General features: G+C 38.5%; 1 protein-coding gene across 1 annotated transcript in view; it reads left to right on the top strand.

Annotated features, from left to right (window-relative positions):
- Positions 1–22,062, top strand: part of CEP112 (centrosomal protein 112) — a 423,284-nt gene that overhangs the window by 327,910 nt on the left and 73,312 nt on the right. Inside the window, exon 23 of the mRNA XM_003786186.3 lies at positions 3,072–3,221. Coding sequence (XP_003786234.1) covers positions 3,072–3,221 — 150 coding nt within the window. The remainder of the gene's footprint in view (positions 1–3,071; positions 3,222–22,062) is intronic.

Here is a 22,062-nt window from a genome sequence, read left to right as displayed (position 1 = left end):
ATCACAAGGTCCCGCTGTCTTGTTATTGTTGTAGAGATGGGGTCTCACTCTGGCTCACTCTGCCTCAGGCTGGTCTTCAGCTGGTCTCGAACCTCTGAGCACAGGTGATCCACCCGCCTCGGCCTCCCACAGCGCTGGGACAACAGGCGTGAGCCACCACGCCCAGCCAAAATGGTCTATTCTCATACACTCTGGGTCTACAACCAGTAGAGTTTTGCACTTTCCCTGAAGCATTTTCACCTGATTAGTATGATTATTTCTCAATTTTAAAGTAAATATTAAAGTGTTTCCAAAATTATCCTTATTTGAGCTACCTTACTATAGCCAGCTTATCTACCAGTCTTTCAACCAAAAAATTTGTGTATTTATCTAGCCAAGGTGTTTCACCTGAAGTGTTTTGACATTCTCTCCCTTATATTACCTTCATAAAAGTTTTAAAAATAGCTTTCCAAAGATAATCTCATTATTTCCCCCCAAAGGAATCTCATTATTCCCCCAAAGAATGTAAGATTTCATTTTCCACACGAAAACAAGCATGCCCTCCACAGAACACCCTGTACTTGACTTGCAGTCCCTTCCAAAACCTGTATTTATTTCTTTTTGATGTATTTTTTTGTCCTAAATCTTCTGAAAATGAGAAGTGTCCCTGTTTCGTGCCCTTGTGACCATTTGAAGTATCCCAAAGTATTTTTATCTTCAGTCAGCTAGCTTGTAGTCAGACAATTTTAGGGTTTTTAAAAAAATTACTTTATATTTTAAAAATATATTGCATGACGCCAATTGTGGATATATGAATCTACACATGTGACAAAATTACAGGGAATCAAGTACGTGGCAGAGGGAAAGAGGGTTGAGTAATTCACACCTAAGGAGGATAATTCACACAGTCTAGGCCAAGGGCACACCTACAGCTTTGACCTACAGTGTACAAAACAAACTGTGTAACCAAAACATGTGCAGCCCTGGAACATTCTGAAATTAAATAAGTAAAAGTTTTTGGACTTGAAAAAATTATTGCACAGAACTAAACATATGATGTACACACTCTACAGCATCAAACCCATCTCTTCTATAGAGTTGTTTACTCAGCTTAAAAATTGACCTGAGAAGTTATTTTTTACTGAACTATTTGGCCGCATCTTCTTGTAAAAGACCTCTAAGTTTCATGTTAGGCCAAGGAAATCTGGCTCTTTTTTTTCCCTGGCTCCTGGCTTCGCGGGTTTGATTAGTCTCTGCAACAGTTTTTGGCATTTACTATAAGAACTTAACCTTTCGTACTTCACAGAAGTGCCATGGGAATTAATTGAATTGATGCCACAGTGGAAGCAATATTTAATCAAAATTCAGAAAGTAAATGAAAACATCTCCATTTTCAGTAAATGACCTATCAGAAGGTTTAAGTTTGCATTTAATAATATTGACATCCTGCTGTTATGTATTTGTCATTTGCAATTGTCTTAGTACCTTAATATTTAAAAATTCTAAATGTTAAACATTTTTACAGTGACTCTGCTCACTTTAAAAGCATAAATACTACATATTTATTATAAAGATCCTATAATTTATATCAATAATAACTAATATTTCTATAGGCAATACATACTATGAAAACTGACTAAACACTTTCTCTTTATTTCTTTATAATGCCGTAATCTACTTTCATCACTAAATCATAGTCGGAAACCCTGAGCATCACGAAAGATGATTAACTTGTGTAATATTTCTCACCAACTGGTCCCGTTTCTTAGAACCAACAGCATTATATTCTAACCCAGGGCTACTGTTTCATTTATTAGAAGAAGCAACTACTTCCTGCTTTTAAAAAGTCATCACTATTGAATTTGAGAGGAAATGGATACATCCATACCAAGGCAAGGACAGTGCTCTCAGAAGGCCAATAAAATACAAAAATACCTAATCAGATGGTTAATTGAAAAGTTAGAGAAACACTGTCCAATGTAGAGTGTACTGCAGGAATCTTTAGAGGGCACTATTTGAACCTAAATAAACGTTAATGACTGTAGGTCAGTTACGAAGGAGAGAACCCATTTGGATGTATAAACTTTTTTCAATACCAAAACCCTGTTTAAAAGAAAAATAAAGTTGGCTTGTTAGAGGAACTAATTAGTACAGCTATTAATCTGACTGCATGGTTCAAAAAGTGCTTGACTCCTTAACTGGATGTCATTTTCAACAATGTGAATTATTTGACCTCTTTCTGTGCCTCTGTTCCTTCTTTTATAAAAGATGGCAATAATAACATTTGTTTCTAATAGTAAATGACATAAGAACTTTGGCTTGGTGCCTGTTGCTCAAGCAGCTAGGGCACCAACCACATACATCAAGGCTGGCGGGTTTGAACCCAGCCAGGGCCCACCAAACAACAATGACAACCGCAGACAAAAAATAGCCAGGCGTTGTGGCGGGCACCTGTAGTCCGAGCTACTTGGGAGGCTGAGGCAAGAGAATCACTTAAGCCCAAGAGTTTGAGGTTGCTGTGAGCTGTGACGCCACAGCAGTCTACCCAGGGAGACAGCTTGAGGCTCTGTCTCAAACAAAACAAAACAACAACAACAACAAAACAACTTAAAAGTACTTAACACAAACATTAGTAAGCATCCAAAATTTATTGCATAGAATTAGGTGACTTTGAAGAATGAACTTCAATCATTATTTTCTTTGGTTATTACAGTTCAAAGTATTATGAAAAGCAAAATAGCTTTTTCTCATTCTAATAAGTACATTTCTCAGTAAAATAAAATCTGACACTTCTCATAGTTTTGAGATCACAGATGTTCTTTCTTCTGATGAGTAAATATTGTGGAATGTTATAGTGGAAATGTCTTCCAAGTATATTTGGTTCAGCAGTTGTTCACCATTCATAGTTTCATTATAGCCTTTTATTGTGTGGAATTTCATGCATTATAATAGTGTGTGATATGTTAATTGAAACTATTTAGCTTGTGGAATACAGTTTTGCCAAATCCCTTCTTTTGTTAAGCATAAATACATGTAAAATAGATGCCTCTCCCTGAGGAATCTGAAGTGAGAGCATGCTGTTTTCATTTTAGGTCATAGCTGAACTTCAGACAACCATCTCCTCTCTGAAAGAGGAGAACAGCCGGCAGCAGCTTGCTGCAGAAAGACGGCTCCAGGATGTTGTACAAAAGTTTGAAGATGAGAAGCAGCAGCTGATTAGAGATAATGACCGAGCAATCAAGGTAATCTGAAGACTTCAGTAACCAGTGGTACCAGCTGCTTTAATGTAATTAAAAGGAGGGCTGAAATCCCAGCAGTGGGCAGAGGAACGCAGGTATCTGGCCTGTTCACACAGCCTGCAGTCATTCCATTCACTGGACTCTACCTTTGATGTATCCAGTGACTCAGGCTGACTTCCCCCGAAGAGATCGCATGCCAGCATAAAAAGTCATTTTTGGCAAGCTTGATCCATTCACATTGAACAAATATTTGAAAAATAACCCTGTCCTTTCTCTTGAGAACCACGTTGGAATTGTCTCTTGAAATTAGAATGACTGTTTTAGCCCAGTACTGCTGGCTATTAAATTCAGAAGTCAGCTTCCAATTTACATTCTATTCTTTGCCCACATCCTTTCATTATGTATTTGCATAATGGGAGAAAACCTGTTTGAGGCTTGGAATGCCAACCATTTGATGTGCTTTGACATAGTGCAGGGTAGCTGTGGTGCTGCTGAGAACCTAGGTTGTTTCCAAATGACTTCAGAGAATCACACCTTTAATAGCAACAGAAAATTCCCTGGACCCTAATTCTTTAGGTGATAGGCGGTTAGATCTCAAAGTAGTTTTTTCTTGGCTTCATAGCAGCAAATGTTATTGTAAGTGTCTACATCATGCTGTGTTTAATCTATGAGGATAAGCATCTGGAAACCTTTATAAATAAGGCTTAAAAGAGAACAAAAATTTCTTAAGAATTCCCAGCAAAAGATTATTTTTCAGTGACTTGACTTTGCTATCACAATACCTAAAGCATGTAAAGTAATCGTACAAAGCAAAGAAAAATAAAAGAAAAACGGGGGTTTATAGCTGCCCTTTTCTGCCTATCCTCTCCGTCTTCCTTTTCTATGGCCTACTGCAGGCAACGTGAGCAATTTGGAGACAGGTTCGTGTTCACGTAAGCTGCTTTTTTTTGTATGTGCCCTTTAAGCCTAAACAACATGATATAGAATAAAAAGCATTAAGGGATGAATGACACTTTAGAGGCCGTTCCATCCAGCCCCCTCCCTTTCCCAGTAGGGACTTACTTTTTGTTAATGACATTTTCCCTACATGTCGTAGTCCCACCTGTGATCTTTTATACCCAAGTATGTTCTGAGATCTCCCAAAATATATTTCTTTTTCATACTCTAGTAATTTAAGAATATCTCTCAAGTTTTTTTTTTCCATTTCAATGCACGGGAACTGCCCCATTGATCTGTGTAACTGTTTCGCTCTTAGGAACTGCATGCTTCGTGTAAATTGTTTCAGTTGTATAACATTTTCATCTTAGGTAAATTTCTTTTCCACTTTAGATCTAAATGGTGAGTGGTACGTTATTTCCAAACTTTAAATAATTAAATCCAAGTATAACCAAAATAGGAAAAACAAACTCCTAATAATGTAGTTCTAGTATTGTCTCTTAAAGATTAAAAAATATTTTGAAAGAATTATAATTAGCATAATTGCCCATTTTTAAATTATTTATTTTTATGCTTTTAATTCATTTACCTATTAAAAGGGAAAAACATGTTAATATTAATTTTAAACAAGCCAGCAATCATAAAGACTGAATTTAAAAGATATATATAATATATGTAAAAAAACATATGTACCATATGTTACCGGAAAATAATCAGTTCAGCTTTGATTCACTTACCTAGATTATGTGTAAAGTGAATGACTTCTTTTTTTTACTAACTACATTCAAATTGCTAAGGTGATTGATTTATTAGCATTCTTTGCCTTGGCTGTTTTTCTTCAGACTATGTCACCAAAAAAAAAAAGAAAATGGTAAGAAAAATAGGTGATATTTACTTAGCACATACTATGTGCCAGGCTCTCTGCCAAACATTTACATTTGTCTCGTGTTCCATTATCTCATTTAAACCTTATGGTAATCTTTATAAGGAAGGCGTTTCTATCTTCCCCACATTACAAATGGGGAAACTGAGCCCCTGAGGTGAAATAACCAGGTCAAGATCATGCTACTAGACAACTGGCAGAGCCACGCTCCCCCATAATCTGTCCTACTTGAGAGCCTCAGATGTTATTATACCTTATCCAGCATCCTATGTTCTGTCTGCGTAAAGGAGTCCAATGACCAAGTGCAAAAATGAACCTACTCTCACTCTCCTTCTCTGTCTGCCTGAAGGGCATACCATTGTTGCATTGGTTTGATGTGGGCATTGTAATTATATTTGAGTGTTTTGCATTAGTTGTTATAGATACAAAGATAGATATTGATACTTGGAGAGAGACGCAGTTGCCATTAGCCTTGATTTTCTGAAACCAAATATATTTGTCTGAGATACATTCAATAGTGCTATAAGAACAGTGTTCATGCTAATTGTGAAACATACTACACCCCACCTTCAAGTTGATTGACTGTCTCAAGCTAGTGATCAAGAATGGAGGTGGAGGGTAAAGCTAGTGTGCATTCTGTCAAAGTTTACAGTAATGTTTCTATGGCTAAACAGCACCTTTCATTAAAATAACTCTTCAGAGAAAATTTGAGCTATAAAGTAGTCTATTGAAATCCACTTAAAAGGCTAACAGCTTGGTGCAATGTAACTTGATAAAACATTTCTGGAGGACAATTTGGCAATGCCTATCATTATTAAATTGCCTGAGAGACATGCCTGGCCTTTGACTCATTTTCAGAATTTGCTTTAAGGGGGCAATTAAGAGTTTCACTAAGCTTTAGCTCATCAAAAAGAGGTTTGTTTTAGCTTTCATTCATTTAGTCAATAAGTATTTCTTGAGCTCCTATTATGTGCCAGACACTGCAACACGGGGATTCTCAATCTCTTCTCTGTGTTGTTCACCACAGGGAGTATACTGAAAAATGGGCACTTTTGAAAATAATGTTGAAGAAGGATATTTAAGGACATTGAAAGTGTCACAATATATTTTTCAAAAAAAGGAGGTTACAAAATACATACACTTGAGCCTATTTTTTCAAATATAGTAAATATCAAGAGAACACAGACTTCAACTGTATATCAAAACTTGACTAGTATGCATCCCTGGTGAAACTTGTGATTTTTCTTACTTTATCTATATTGAATTATAATATCATTTTTGCAATAACAAGCAATAAAAAGTATTTGGTATAAAAGGAAGACTTACCAGTCTGAAGAAATCCAGTGGACCCTGTGGGACTAATAGTAGCTGAGACTAACTGAGGCATGAGCCTGCTGGCAGAGAAACAGCAGGTATGCTAAGGTCTTTCACAGAACAGAACTTCTTTCCTGTAAGAAGAAGAGTCATAGAAACAAACCAATTCATAAGAACAAATCTTTTATGCTGTGATAGCTTAAAAATTTAAGAGTAAAAAAATCTTATCACTTAATTTTACTGCTTTGGCTCACTCCTTACATACAAAGTCACACTTCTCAAAAGAATTTTCTCTGCTGCAAACCAAAACATGCCCAAACTCAGTGGCCATGTTGCATGCCCATAATTCTTTGCATTGGGAACTTGGGCAGGGATCAGCTGGGTGGTTCTTCTGCTCAGTGTGTTCCTCATGGGGTTGCGTTCACCAGGAAGCTTGACTGCAGCTGGAATGTCTAAGATTGTTTCAGGCCCTTTCTATATGGCCTTTCTTCCTAACAGAGTAGTCAGACTTTCCGCACAGCAGCTAACATCAAAGAGTATTAAAAGAGGTGAAGACAGAACCTGCATTTCTGTTTAGGCTTGCCCAAGCAAGATTCACAGTGTCCTTCCACCACATTCTGCTGGTGCAGATAGGTTACAGGGCCAGCTCAGAATCAAGGGAAGGGAAAGTAGACTTCTCCTCTCATGGGGAGGATTAACTGGGATAATGGGAGATTTTGAAACCATCTTAAATTCACCGCAGTAGTGTACAAAAGGTCCAGTTTTCATCTCTCATTTATTCCTCAACCATACAAAACAATAACAAAATATCTATGGTCCTACTACCCAGAGCCAGTGTAATTAACATCATGGCATATCTGCATTTATTCATTAATTTTTTTTTTTGAGACAGAGTCTCACTGTGTTGCCCTCAGTAGAGTGCTGTGGCATCACAGCTCACAGCAACCTCAACTCTTGTGCTCAAGCGAATCTCTTACCTCAGCCTCTCAAATAGCTGGTACTACAGGCACCCTCCAGGATGCCTGACTATTTTTTGGTTGTTGTTGTCACTGTTGTTTGGCAGGCCTGGGCTGGGTTTGAACCCACCAGCTCCAGTGTATGTGGCTGGAGCCCTAGCCCCTGAGCTACAAGCACCGAGCCATGCATTTATTTTTTTAAAGATAATCTACTCTATGGTTTTTATAAAAATAGTAAATGGTATATGCTCATTACAAATAAGTCAAAATGCAAGGGGAAAATTGATAAAAGTTTTTAAAATCACCCCAAATCTCATCACCCAGAAATAACCATCATAAAATTAGGTAAACTAATAATTTCAGATATCCTACTACATGTAAGGGGAAAAAAGAAAGGAAAGCCTAATGGATTTGTGAAATGAATACTACTCTAGATTCTACTCTTTTGTTTGTTTTAGGAAAATCTTTGATTTTACCATAATTCAACACATGAAAGAAAAGAGTAAAGCAGAAGGAATTGCTGCACTTTTGTGCAGAATTTGGTGATTTTGGCTGAAAAATGCGTACATTTGTAAACTCATACCTTCTCTCATAACCTCTCTTCACCTCCCACCTTAGATGGTATTATGATGTTCACATTGTCCAGGCTTATAATATCCCCAGTTTGCTTGTAATCATATCTTTTAATTCTTGTGCTGTACTTAAATTATGCAGTGCTTACCCTAGGCTTTTTACCATAGTGTCTCCATTCCCACAGATTTTACTTTGAGTTGTTTTATAATTAGCTGGATGGTACTAAAGAAACTTTCTTTCCTGAGTTTTTTTGGCTATTCTCAATTAAGAATGTCTGCTGGTTATCCTTGATGTTTGAGTGACATGTTAGGGGAGCACAGTATTCTTGTTCACATATTCTCCATGTGTAAGCATTGTGCACCTAGCATTTGGTACTGCTGAGAAGCCGGAGCAAGACTAAGCACTCCCCCATTTAGGTGATGTGCTGGGTCTTTCTTTATCATTTCAATTTAGTAGATAAAGTAGGATAAATTCAGTTATTAACCAGGATCTGCCTGATGTTCAGCATTCAGTAGCAAAGCTTCTGAAGCACAGTGATTCTCATTATAAGTGAAATAGCTTTGCAGGATGACGTTCTTTGGCCTGACGAGAGGGCAGCAGGGCTGCAGTGGAGGCCAACATGCAGTCTTGGTGTGCTGACTGTCCTCTCGCTGAGGCTTCTGTCAAAGGTGTTTCAGGGTTCACACTACCTCAATGGAGGAGGCATTGTTCTGGTTTTTTAATGATCTCTATTTAGTGTGTATCCCTGAAACCCAAAAGCCATCCCACCCTCAAGGGAGCCCACCTTGACATTCACGTCCGTCTCCACTACTCTCAGCCAGAAGAGGAAAAAGATGAGGCTGCTACACAGTTTTCTTCTCTCCTGATTTCCTGAGATTACTGAGAATTCTTGGGATTTTGTTGATTAATAACAAAATAATGATTCTGGAGGACATTGCTAATCAAAAAAAGTAAAAGAATATACTTACTGTGCTTTGAACTTCTTTAAAAAATAATTTAATTAATAATCTTAAATTTTTTTCATGACAGACCAGTTGAAAATCATTGGTTTATGGAATTATGTCTTACTTTACTACTCGATATCATTCTGCTAGGGCATTTTTACTGGTTTTTACTCTTATTTGCTTATTTCATTTGCCGTTAGGAGAAGGAACTCACCCTAGTGTTTGGTCTAGTGTTTGAAGTCTTTATGCATTTTACAAGAGACACGCATGGTCAGGTGTTGCCACAGTAGTGCTGTGGAGCAGTCTCAGCACGTGGTGACTGTCAGCATCGTTTCTTTTTCTTGCAGCACATCTGTGGGTCGCCGATGTGGCTCGAATTCAGGCTGTGCACTGACTGTGCCGACTCCAGGCTTGACCCTGGGTGTAGCCAGCTCTCCAGTCTGTACATTCTCTGCTCACTGTACTGACTGGTACTGCCTGGGGCGTCCTCCCATGGTGGATTACCGAAGTGCGAGAGGATGAGTGGGAAAAATCCCTACCTCCTCACGCTCATTTCTGTCCACACCCACGGGGCAGGAGCATTAGATAGCCACTCCAGCCAGAGACCATGAACGTGCGTGAACAGCGACTCCATCTGCATATAGTCGGTCCTAAAAATCCCCTTAGCTACATGGCAGCACTTTCCTGTGTCATCTTCTTTTCTGGAACCCTCTTTCCCCTTCCCATTTCTTCCCCTTTATTGCACTCAAACAATGGGAGTAGTCAGAGCCTCTGTTTTCTGTGTAAACACTATCCCAGGACAATCTTACCCCTTCATGTGAACTTCCACATGAGTGAATTTTAAATGTTCGCCTTCACTCAGACTTATTTTCTGAGCCTTCAGTCTACATTTCTGACCACCATGGGACATTTCCCCTTGGATGATCTAGTGGCTACTCAAACTAGACGTATCATAAACTGGATTTAGCTTCCTCTTGCTCTTCCCCTATCCTCAACCTGCTCTTCTTCTTGTATTGATTTATCTGAATTAAACTACCATCATCCACTCAGTCACTCAGGTCAGATTTATTGAAGTCCCCTTGAATGAATTCATTCCTTCTCGTACCTCTCATAGGTCAATTCCTAAAGACAACTCTTGAGTATCTGCAAACTTAGACCCGACTCCCCAGTTACTAGTTCCTACCTTCTTAATCAGAACTTCATTATCTTTGATCTTGCCTAGTACAATCCCTCCTGTCTGGAATCACTAACAATTACTCAACCATCTCAAATCTATCCCTCACGCTGTTGATAAGAGGACTTTTCTAAAACACAAATAGAAGCATATTGTTTTTACTTAAATTAGTGGCTTTCAGTTGCCTACAGGATAAAACCTATACTTTTCAGCATAGCATTAAAAAAACACTTTATGATTGAAAGGTGTTGTCCTCAGACTTCTGTGGGTCCCTGAGACCTTCACAAGGGCTCCACAGGGTCAATACTATTTTCATAACAACACAAAGACATCGCTTTACTTTTCCACTGTGTTAACGTTGCATCGATGGTACCAAAACAACGGTGGGTAAAACTGCTGCTGCATTTGTATGAAACGAGACATTATTAACATTAAACGGCACCAGTAGTCATTATTTTCTTCACCACATACTTGTAGTTAAAGAAACAAAACAAAACAAAAAAACCCAAAGTGATAAAATGTACAGACAGCTCCTGACTTCCATTGGTTTGACATACAATTTTTTACTTTACCACGGGTCTATCATGGTATTAAGCACATTGTCAACTTATGATATTTTCAGTTTAAATTGAGTTTATTGGGATGTAAGCCCATCATAAGTTGAGAAGCATCTGTATTAATTTTATTAAATCTCAAACCTTGAGGACGCATCTCTTTTAATATTAATGGGAAGTGCGCATAAAGTGCTTCGGCTGCATACTGAAGCAGGGTGATTGTCTCAAGGAAAAGCAGCTGTGCGTTTGAGAGGGCGCTGAAGTCTAGTCACTCTGGAAGGACGATTGACAGGCAACCTCGGCTTGTTCAGACTTGAGTGTCTGGCAGATATTTTCCTGAAAATGAATGAGGTGAGCCTGACACTTCAAGGATAACAACTGATGGTGCTGTTGCTAATGATAAAATTTCAGCTTTCAAGCGAAAATTAGAATTTTGGAAAACCAGTACCACCACTATGAGCTTGACAGCTTCCCTACACTTAAAGACTTTTCTGATGAGATCAGTGGTGTTATTAGTGATATGAACGGTAAGAAAGGGGGAGGAAGAGAATGAAGTGGATCAACCTTTGGAGGATGTATGGAACTCACTGAACCACGGTTTCCAAATGACCAATACCTGAAGTTACAAAGCCATTCATGGGTAAAAGGTCCATTCACCAAAGAGACCAAGGGGCTTTCATGTATCAGTGTACAAAGTTCACCCAGAGAGTTTCAGAGTCCTCATTGCAAATAACTTTTAAGAAACTACCACTTGTCAAATGACATGAAGGTTATGTTAACCAGTTTGATGAGAGTATTTCAAAATGTATATGAAAACAGCACACTATACCCCATGATTGCATTAATGTACATAGTTATGCTATAAGAAATAAAAAAAAAAAAAAAGAAAGAAACTACCACTTGTCAAGTTTTGGTGTAGTAACAAAGAATATCCCCAGTCTTCTAAAAAGGCTCCTGAAATACCCCTTGTTTTTCTAACTGTTTACCCATGTGAGCCTAGATTTTCTTCCTGAACCTTAATCGAAGTGACATTTTGCAAGAGATTGGCTACAGAAGCAGGTGCAAGAATCCGGCTGCCTTCTCTTAAACTGGACATTATAAAGGTTTCCAAAAATATAAAACAGAGCCACTTTCTCGCTTTTATTTTTGTCTTTGGAAAATAGTTATTTTTTATTAAAATCTTACATTTTTCTTCACACATAGTGGGTTTACTACTGCTGTTTTAAAATTTCTTAGTTTTAATTTCTAACATGGCAGACATCAGTAGATGTAGCCCACATAAACAAACCCTCTTTGGGATTGTCAATTTTTAAGAGTAGAAAGCGGTCCTGGGACCAAAAACTTTGAGAGCCACTTGTCTAGATGTCACTGTCCTCTCCACCTCATCAAATGGCATTCTCCGACACAGAAGCCATGCTCTCTGTGATCCCGCGCCTCTGTGTGAAATGTCCATGAGTGCTGTGTAAATGTCCTTTCCCTTTGAGACTTAAATGTCATCTTCTCTGTGAACTGTCAGAGTGAGAAGCTCCTGCCCTCCTTATTCATTCCTATAATGATGCTTTTGCTGCATTATAATGCTGATCCACAGTCCCCATCCAAACCCTTTGAGGTTGGATGTGTTTTGCAAATCAGAATCTGCACATTCTAGGAAGGTGATACAGTGCTCGTCCTGTGTCCCCAGGGGAGTCTGGGACAACACAATGTTCTCAGACACATAAATGAACAGTGAAGTACGAATATTCCGAGATTTACAAAAACCCTCACTACAGCAGTCATATTTTATCCGCGAAGAAGTTAATTGCAACCTTTTGAAAGGAATTTGTATTTTTCAATGGATTTTTGGATTTCAGAATTGCAGATAGGGCATTTAGACCTGTGTTTTGGTTAATTCTCTTCTCGCCAGCTAGACTCCAGGCTTTTTTGAGAGCAAGCACTTAGTGCAATATTTGTTTCAATGGGAATGATAAAAACATGCTGAATAAACAAATGATATTACCTCATAAGCCATAAAAGCCTCTGATAATTAATAATATTTTATTCTCATGCTTTGTGGTAGCAAGCTCATAAATATTTTGTGATATATAGCAGATATGAGGAAGGAATTTTCATGTCTTGTGATAGCAGTGGTATATTTGCTTAATTGGGCAGATTCTAATAAAATACCCTTTACCTTGAACGTACAGGCACACCTTGTTTTATTACAGTTCACTTTATGGCTCTTGGCAGATACTGCATTTTTTGGCAAGTCAGAGGTTTGTGGTAACCCTGCTTTGAACAAGTCTACCAGTGACATTTTTCCAACAGCACGAGCTCACTTATTGTCTCAGTGTCGTGTTTTATAAGTGTGAGCCTTAGAATTATTTCAGACTTTTTCATTACCATTATATCTGTGATGCTGATCTTTGATATTACTCTTATAATTGTTTGGAGCACCCTTATAAGATGGCAACTTTTTTTTTTTTTAATTTCAGTAGATTTTGAGTTTTACTTACCTGGATGAATTGTACGGTAGTGAAGTCTGGGCTTTTGGCCTACCCATTACCCAGTAGGTAATTTTTCATCCCTCACCCCTCGTCTTCCCTCCCCATCTGAGTCTCCAACACAACGAAGCTTAATCAATAAATGCTGTGAGTGTTCAGACTGCTGTACTGACCAGCCATTCGTCCATCTCTACCTCTCCTCAGGCCTCCCTATTCACTGAGCTACAACGATGTTGGAATTAGGACAATTAATAACTCTACAGTGGTGCCTAAGTATTTAAGAGAATGGAAGTGTCAGACATCTCTCACTTTAAATCCAAAGCTAGCAGTGATTAAGCTTAGTGAGGAAGGCATGTTGAAAGCTGAGATAGGCAGAAAACTAGGGCTCTTGTGCCAAACAGTTCACCAAGATGTGAATGTAAAGGAAAAGCTTTTGAAGGAAATTATTAATAAAAGTGTGGTTCAAAGGCTGAGGCAGGAAGATTGCTTGAGGTCAGGAGTTCGAAACCAGCCTGAGCAAGCATAAGACCCCTGCCTTCTACAAAAAATTTGAAAAATCAGCTGGGCATGGTGTCAAGTACCTGTAGCCCCAGCAACTCAGGAGGCTGAGGCAGGAAGTCCATTTGAGCCCAAGAGTTAGAGGTTGCAGAGAGCTGTAATAACACCACTGTACTCTAGCCAGGGTAACAGCACTGTGTTCTAGCTATTTACTCTGTCTCAAAAAAAAAAAAAAGAAAGAAAAGGTGCCATTCCAGTGAACACACAAGTGCTAAGAAAGACAAACAGCCTTATTGCTGATGTTGAGGAAGTCCAAGTGGTCTGGACAAAACATCAAACCAACCGCAACATTCTCTCAAGCCAAAGTGTAATCCAGAGCAAGGCCCTAACTCTGTTCAATTCTATAAAGGCCGAGAGAGGTGAAGAAGCTACAGAAGAGAAGTTTGAAGCTAGCAAAGGTTTGTTCATGAGGTTTATGGAAAGAATGCATCTAAAAGTGCAGGAAGAATCAGCAGGTGATGAAGGAGAAGCTGCAGCAAGCTATCCAGAAGTTCATTGGCAAAGGAGGCTACACTAAGCAACAGATTTTCATTGCAGACAAAATAGCTTTCTATCTTTTCTACCCCAAGATTCCATCGAGGACTTTCATAGCTAGAGAAGAAAAAAGTCACCACTTCAAAGTTTCAAAGGACAAGCTGACTCTGTTGTTAGGGGCTGATGGAGCTGGAGACTTGAAGTTGAAGCCAGAGCTCATTTACCATCCCCCAAATCCCAGGTCCCTTAAAAATGATGCTAAGTCTGTTCTGCTCGTGTTCTGTGAGTAGAACAATAAAGCCTGGATGACAGCACATGTGTTGACAGCCTGCTTTACTGAATGTTTTAAGCCAACTGTTGAGACCTACTTACTCCTCATACAAAAAAGATTTTTTTCAAAATATATCTACTTATTGACAATGCACCTGGTGACCCAAGAGCTCCAATGAAGATGTACAAGGAGATGATTGTTTTCTTGCCTGCCAGCAGAACATCCATTCTACAGCCCATGGATCAAGGAGTAATTTTGACTTTTGATTATTACTATTTAAGAAATACTCTTTATAAGGTTATAGCTACCATATAGAGTGATTCCTCTGAATTACTAACTGGGCAAAGCAAATTTAAAATGTTCTTGAAAGGAGTCCCCATTCTAGATCCATTAAGAACATTTGTGATTCATGGGAAGAGATCAAATAACAGCATTAACAGGAGTTGGAAGAAGTTGATTCCAAGATTCATAGATGACTTTGAGGGATTTAAGGCTTAGTGAAGATATTTTAGTATGTAGTAGAAATAGCAGGAGAGCTAGAGTTAGAAGTGGGGCCTGAAGATCTGACTGAATGGCTACAATCTCATGATCAAACTTGAATGGCTAAGGAGTTGCTTCTTATAGATGAGGAGAGAATTTATGCCTGGTAAAGATGCTGTGAAATTATTAAAGTAACAATAAAGGATTTAGAACATCCCATAAACTTGGTAACAAAATAGTAGCAGGTTTTGAGAGGATTGACTTACATTTTGATAGTTCTACTGCACATAAAATGCTATCAAACAGTATCACATGCTTCCTCTTGTCAAAGGAAGAGTCAAACTTAATTGTTGTCTTATTTTAAGAAATTGCCACAGCCACTCCAACCTTAAGCGACTACCACCCTCATCAGTCAGCAGTCATCAATCCAGCCAAGGCCTTCCAGCAGCTAAAAGATGACAACTCTCTAGAGTAGTGATTGTCTACTGGTGGCATACCAGTGTGCCATGAAAAATTTTAAAGATCATTAATTAAATTATTTTCATTTTTTTAAGTTGATGAATTTTATGTAGATTTCATCTCAATAAAACTATTTTTAATTTTTTTGTTTTTATTAAATCATAACTTTGTACATTGATGCATTTATGGAGTTCAGTGTGCTGATTTGATATACAATGTGAAATGCTTACATTGAACTGATTAACACATCCATCACAATTATACTGTTTTCTTAATAGTTTTGAAATGTACCATTGCATCATGCACATTAGGTGAGGTCCCCCCAAACACTCTCCCTCCTCCCACCTCCTCCCTTCCTTCTCTCTCCTCTTCCCTTCTACCTTCTGGACTATAGTTATGTTTTAGCATTTGTATGATTGTGGAGGTGATTATATATGGATTTCACAGTAGTATTGAGGACATTGGATACTTTTTTTCCCATTCTTGAGATACTCTACTAACAAAAATGTGTTCCTGCACCATCCAGGTAAACATAAAAGATGTGAAGTCTCCATCTTTTTATGGCTACATAGTATTCCATGGTGTACATATACCACAATTTGTTAATCCATTCATGGGTCAGTGCGCACTTGAGCTGTTTCTATGTCTTGGCAATTATGAATTGGGCTGCAATAAACAATCTGGTGCAAATGTCTTTGTTGTAAAATAATTTTTGATCATAAGGGTATATACCTAGTAGAGGAATTACAGGATCAAACAGTAGGTCTACTTTAAGTTCCTTGAGTGTTTTCCAAACTTCTTTCTAAAAAGGTTGTATTAGCTTGCATTCCCACCAGCAGTGTAGAAGCGTTCCCTTCTCTCCACATCCATGCCAACATCTATAGTTTTAGGATTTTATTATGTGGGCTAATCTTACTGGAGTTAGATGATATCTCGAAGTAGTTTTGATTTGCATTTCTCTGATTAAGGATGATGAGCATTTTTTCATGTGTTTGTAAGCCATACGCCTGTCTTCATCAGAGAAGTTTTTGTTCAAGTCTCTTGCCCACATAGAAATGGTGTTATTTGTTCTTTTCTTATTGATTAGTTTGAGTTCTCTGAGGATGCTAGTTATCAGACCTTTGTCAGAAGCTTACCCTGCAAAAATCTTCTCCCATTCTGAAGGTTGTCTGTTTGCTTTACTTACTGTGCTTTTGGCTGTGCAAAAGCTTTTTAGTTTGATCAGATTCCTCTAATGTATTTTTGGTGTTGCTTCAATTGCTTGGGGGAGGGTCCTCCTCATAAAATATTCTCCCAGACTGATTTCTTCAAGTGTTTTCCCTGCACTCTCGTCTAGTATTTTTGTAGTTTCATGTCTTAAGTTAGAATCTTTTATCCAGTGAGAATCAATTTTTGTTAATGGTGCAAGGTGGGTGTTCACCCAGCACCATTTGTTAAATAGGGAGTCTTTCCCCCACTGAATGTTTTTGATAGGCTCATCAAAGATCAAATGACAATAAGTAGCTGGGTTCATGTCTTGGTTCTCTATTCTGTTCCATACATCTACTGCTCTGTTTTTGTGCCAGTACCATGCTGTTTTGATCACTATAGATTTATAGTATAGCCTGAAGTCTGGTAATGTGATACCTCCCGATTTGTTTTTGTTTCTGAGAAATGTATTGGCTATTCGAGTTTTTTTCTGATTCCATATAAAACAAAGCACGATTTTTTTCCTAGCTCTTTAAAGTATGACAATGGTGCTTTAATAGGGATTGCATTAAATCTGTAGATTGCTTTGGGTAGTATGGACATTTTAGCAATGTTGATTCTTCCCAGCCATGAGCATGGTATGTTTTTCCATTTGTTAACATCTTCAGCTATATCTTAGAGTTTCATAGTTCTCTTTATAGAGATCTTTCACGTCCTTTGTTAGGTAAATTCCCAGATATTTCATCTTCTTTGGCACTACTGTAAAAGGAATAGAGTCCTTGACTATATTTTCAGTTTGGCTGTTGTTGGCGTACTTAAGTATTGATTTGGTATTCTGAGATGCTACTGTCTTAATTAAATTATTTTGAAAGAAGTTCAAAGCCCAGTAAGTGTGTTCCTTTTTTTACTCTTTTTGTTGATCAACATAAGAGTGCTATGAAAGTGTGCTATGAAAGTGTGCTATGAAAGTGTGCTATGAAAGTTTAACTATAGGCTCAAGGGTGCCATGACATAAAAAAGGTTGAAAAGCACTGCTCTAGAGGCTCAGATAATTGTTACTATTTTTTATCAATAAAGTCTTGATTAAGTTATATACGTTGTTTCTTTTAGGCATGATGCTACTTCACATTTAATGGACTATGCTGTGATACAAACATAACTATTATATGCACTGGGAAACCAGTTTGAGTGATATAGAAAGATAACCAGAATCTTTATTGTGATATTAGCTGTGTTACAGTGGCCTGAAACTAAGCCTAAGTTGTGCCTAAGTTTGTATACTCTGGGGAAGTGCCTACAAAAGGCTGTACAGCAAAGCCAAATCATTTGAGTGCAAGTTAGCACTATCCACTGAGCTCACAGAAGTTTATTGGGGAAACGTAAGAAATAGCTCTACAGAGAGACCGTGGAACATTCTTTTGGCATTGCTGCACCACCAGGGCTAAGTCCTTTCTTTGAAGCAAATGTATTTGAAAGTTCCTCACTGTGAAACCAGATGTCCAAGCAGAGATTTCATATCAAGGAGAAATGCTGTAAAATTTTTGCTTGCAGGCATAGAAAAGAGATTTTAAAGCATCGATGCTTCTCTCCCTTAGCCACTGACTGGGGTTCACGAGAAAAGGTCGGCTGCCGGTAGGACATCTAGAAATCTGGTCTGTGTTACCAGAAGGGCTTGTGGGGCGGAGGGGGGATATTTCATAAGATTGGGTAATTCTCAGTGTGCGAAAAGCTTACAGGAATCAATTTCCCAAAGAATAAAATTACAAACCTCATTGTGGGGTTTTAGGAGCATTGAGAAACAGAAGTCTCAATGCCTAGCATCAGATGCTTTGTTTGGGACCTGTTTCATTATTTAATTCTTGTTTCCCCTGCATGCACGTCCTAAGGGCACAGAGAAAAGTGGCATTTTCTTTGTGCCCTCCTGAATTAGAATTAATAATGCTGAGAATAGAAATGTATTTTCCATCCCACCCAAGAAGGCTTGTCTGCTCTGCTCCCTCAGAAAGGAAGACGGAGCCATTCAGTCAGAGCAGTGCAAAGCGCCAGTGCCATTTTCTAGGAAGAATGCTCTGGAAGATAAGCTTAGATACAGTTTGGCAGTGAATTATGACCTTGCTTCCTAGAGCAGGAGAAGCAATAACAAGACATGAGCAGAGAAGAAATGAATAGTTCTCCCTCCAAAGCGTTTTGTGTCAGACCTTTCCTCCGGTTCTGTTCTCTGCCAATTTTTTTTTTTTAATTTAAAAACTAGTGGAAAAGATTCTTTGTTCAGTGGACAAAACCCTTTAAGGGCTAAAAATATTATTTTTAGACCCTGGAGTATTGCCTGGTACATGCTAAAGAATTGATTAAGGTTTGGTGAGCAAATACACGAATCTGTGCGAGAGTGAGTGATTGAAAGACTAAGATGAAAACAGATTCCCCTTCACCACTGGCCAGGGAAATTGTACTTTTGGAAGTCACTAGATAACTGGATATGGTTAATTATTGCATGGCCCTGAAATGAAGTCATTTGGTTAATCAACTGTTGGAATATAATAGATGCAGTTTTTTTAATATTTAAAAATCTAACCTATGTGGAAATTTTTAATCTTGAATAATTCTGAACTATATCAGAGATAGTTCAAAGTCAGCATACTAAGCATAATGGTCACTGAAAAATATAAATGTATGTCAGCCTCAACAACCAAAATTATGGAATGATTTCTATGTGTATGCTACACATGGATAGTCTGTCATGAGCTGTATGACAACATTCTGGAAAACCCATGTCCAATAGTGGTCCCATGACATGGACTGAAACAAATTATGAAAAATTCCTATCACCTAGAGACATCTTAATGATCCTGACCCCTGGATGGGCCTAGGAAAACATGTGTGTTTGTTCATGTCTTAGATTTTAACCAAAAAAAAGTTAAAAAGTAAAAACAACAAAAAAATTTAATAGGAAAAGGCTTACAAGCATATAAAGAAAAAATACTTCTTTACAACTGGACGCGTTTGTGTTTTAAGCTATGTGTTGTTACAAAAGAGTCAGAAAGTTAAAAGCATTTAAAATTTATAAAGTAAGAATGTTATAGTAAGCTAAGGTTAATTATTATTGAGAAAAGAAAATTTTTAAATAAATTTAGTGCAGCCTAAGTATAGAGTGCTATAAAGTCCACAGTGGTGTACAGCCATGTCCCAGGCCTTCACCTTCACTCACCGACTCACCCAGAGCAACTTCCAGTCCTGCAAGCTCCATTCATGGTAAGTGTCCTATAGAACTGTACCAGGTTTTTTATCTTTTATATTGTGTTTTTACTGTATCTTTGGCACAATCTGTGTTTAGATATACAAAAACTTACCATTGTGTTACACTTGCCTCCAGTACTCAGTACAGTGACCTGCTTACAGGTTTAAGGCCTGAAAGTGCTAGGCCATGTCCCATGTAACCGAGATGTGCAGTAGGGTCCGTGTCCCACGTAACCGAGATGTGCAGTAGGGTCCATGTCCCACGTAACCGAGATGTGCAGTAGGGTCCGTGTCCCACAGAACCGAGATGTGCAGTAGGGTGCGTGTCCCACGTAACTGAGATGTGCAGTAGGGTTCGTGTCCCATGTAACCGAGATGTGCAGTAGGGTTCGTGTCCCATGTAACTGAGATGTGCAGTAGGGCATCCTAGCTAGTTCGTGGGAGTACATTCATGATGTTCACACAATGACTGAATCTCTGTTCCCATCATTTACAGACGTGTGTTTTCAGAAGCACTGGGTTATGTAGAATTCTACTTAATGCAAAATTTGATAACAATGGATACATTAATTTTATTAAGTAATTTTGTGGTATCTGGATTCATTTGTCCATTTGCCCCATCTCTCTGACAGAAGCTGAATTTCTCTTCAGCCTCTGGTGACTTTACAGACCTCTCTTTAACCATTGATCGGTCTTGAAGTCCATACTTCTTCTCATTAACTATCATGATATTCATTTTTTCCTAGGAGAATTCGACATTTGATCTGGTTTGACCATCCCTCAGCTTTGTCGTTGGTAACAGCAGCCTCAGGGTGTACTCTTACAGTCAGTGGTGTGATTCAGCCAGCTGTGTGGGCGTGGGCAACCTGTGAATATTACATTGTCAGGAATTCTCCAATGTGTGCATACGTTATAGAAGTGGGCACACCCTGCTACAAATTCTTACTTTTTGTGTGCCAGTTATTAAACATTTACCCAAGTTCCACTGCTACGACAGTTCTTTTCTCTAACTTCCTTGGTGAAACTGACTCCCAGTCCCCATAGTCATGGTTAAGCTCAACTTTTACACTGCAAGGGGCATATGGTTGGACAGGTGGATAGGTTGTATTCCCTTATCCCTCTTGCAGCTCTTTCTAGCCCAACCTCTTGTTCTTCTTCTGATGTGCATATGATTCAACTCTTCCACGTATTCTTTTAAATTCTTTTTTGTAATCCTAACACACTATAGAAAGTTTACAGAGTAACCTGTTACCTCTTCTCTAAATTCAATAGTGTTTTTCTGCTTCTAACTCAGTGGTTCTCAACCTGTGGGTTGCAACCCACAGGAACTATATTAAAGGGCACAGCATTAGGAAAGTTGAGAACCACTGCTCTAAATCCATGCAGCATTTTACTATATTGAACAAATATATAGTTTTCCTCCTAGAATAGAAATTGTCAGCCAGGTGTGGTGGGCTCTCACCTATAATTCTAGCACTCAGGGAGGTTGATGTGGGAGGATCACTTGAGCTCAGGTATCCAAGATCACCCTAAATGAAAGTGAGACCTTGTCTCTACTACAAATAGAAAAATTAGTTGGGTGCCTATATTCCCAGCTACTTGGGAGGCTGAGGCAGGAGGATCATTTGAGTGCAGGAGTTTGAGGTTGCTGTGAGGTAGCCTGATGCCATGGCACTCTAGTCTGGGCAACAGAGTGAGGCTCTGTCTCAAAAAAAAAAAAAAAATAGCAAGTCTCAAAATAATTAAATTGTTAGAAATACTAGAAGACACTGCAGGGAAAACACTTGAAGAAATCGGCCTGGGCAAATATTTTATGAGGAGGACCCCTGGGCAACTGAAGCAACGCCAAATATACATTACTGGGACCTGATCAAACTGAAAAGCTTCTCACAGCCAAGAACACAGTAAGTAAAGCAAGCAGACAGCCCTCAGAATGGGAGAAGATATTTTCTGGTTATGTCTCTGACAAAGGTTTAATAACCAGAATCTACAGAGCAGTCAAACATATTAGCCAGAAAAGAACAAGTGATCCCATCTCAGGGTGGGCAAGGGACTTGAAGGGAAACTTCTCTGAAGAAGACAGGCGCATGGCCTACAGACATGAAAAAATGCTCATCATCCTTAACCATCAGAGAAATGCAAATCAAAACCACTCTGAGATATCATCTAACTCCAGTAAGATTAGCCCACATCACAAAATCCCAAAACCAGAGATGTTGGTGTGGATGTGGAGAAAAGGGAACACTTTTACACTGCTGGTGGGAATGCAAGCTAATATGTTCCTTTTGGAAAGATGTTTGGAGAACACTTAGGGATCTAAAAATAGACCTGCCATTTGATCCTACAATTCCTCTACTAGGTGTATA

This window comes from Otolemur garnettii, unplaced genomic scaffold, assembly GCF_000181295.1.
Source record: "Otolemur garnettii isolate 467f Iridium unplaced genomic scaffold, OtoGar3 scaffold00018, whole genome shotgun sequence".
NCBI lineage: Eukaryota > Metazoa > Chordata > Mammalia > Primates > Galagidae > Otolemur > Otolemur garnettii.
Note: the sequence above shows the minus strand (reverse complement) of the source record. Positions and strands in the feature narration are given on the sequence as shown.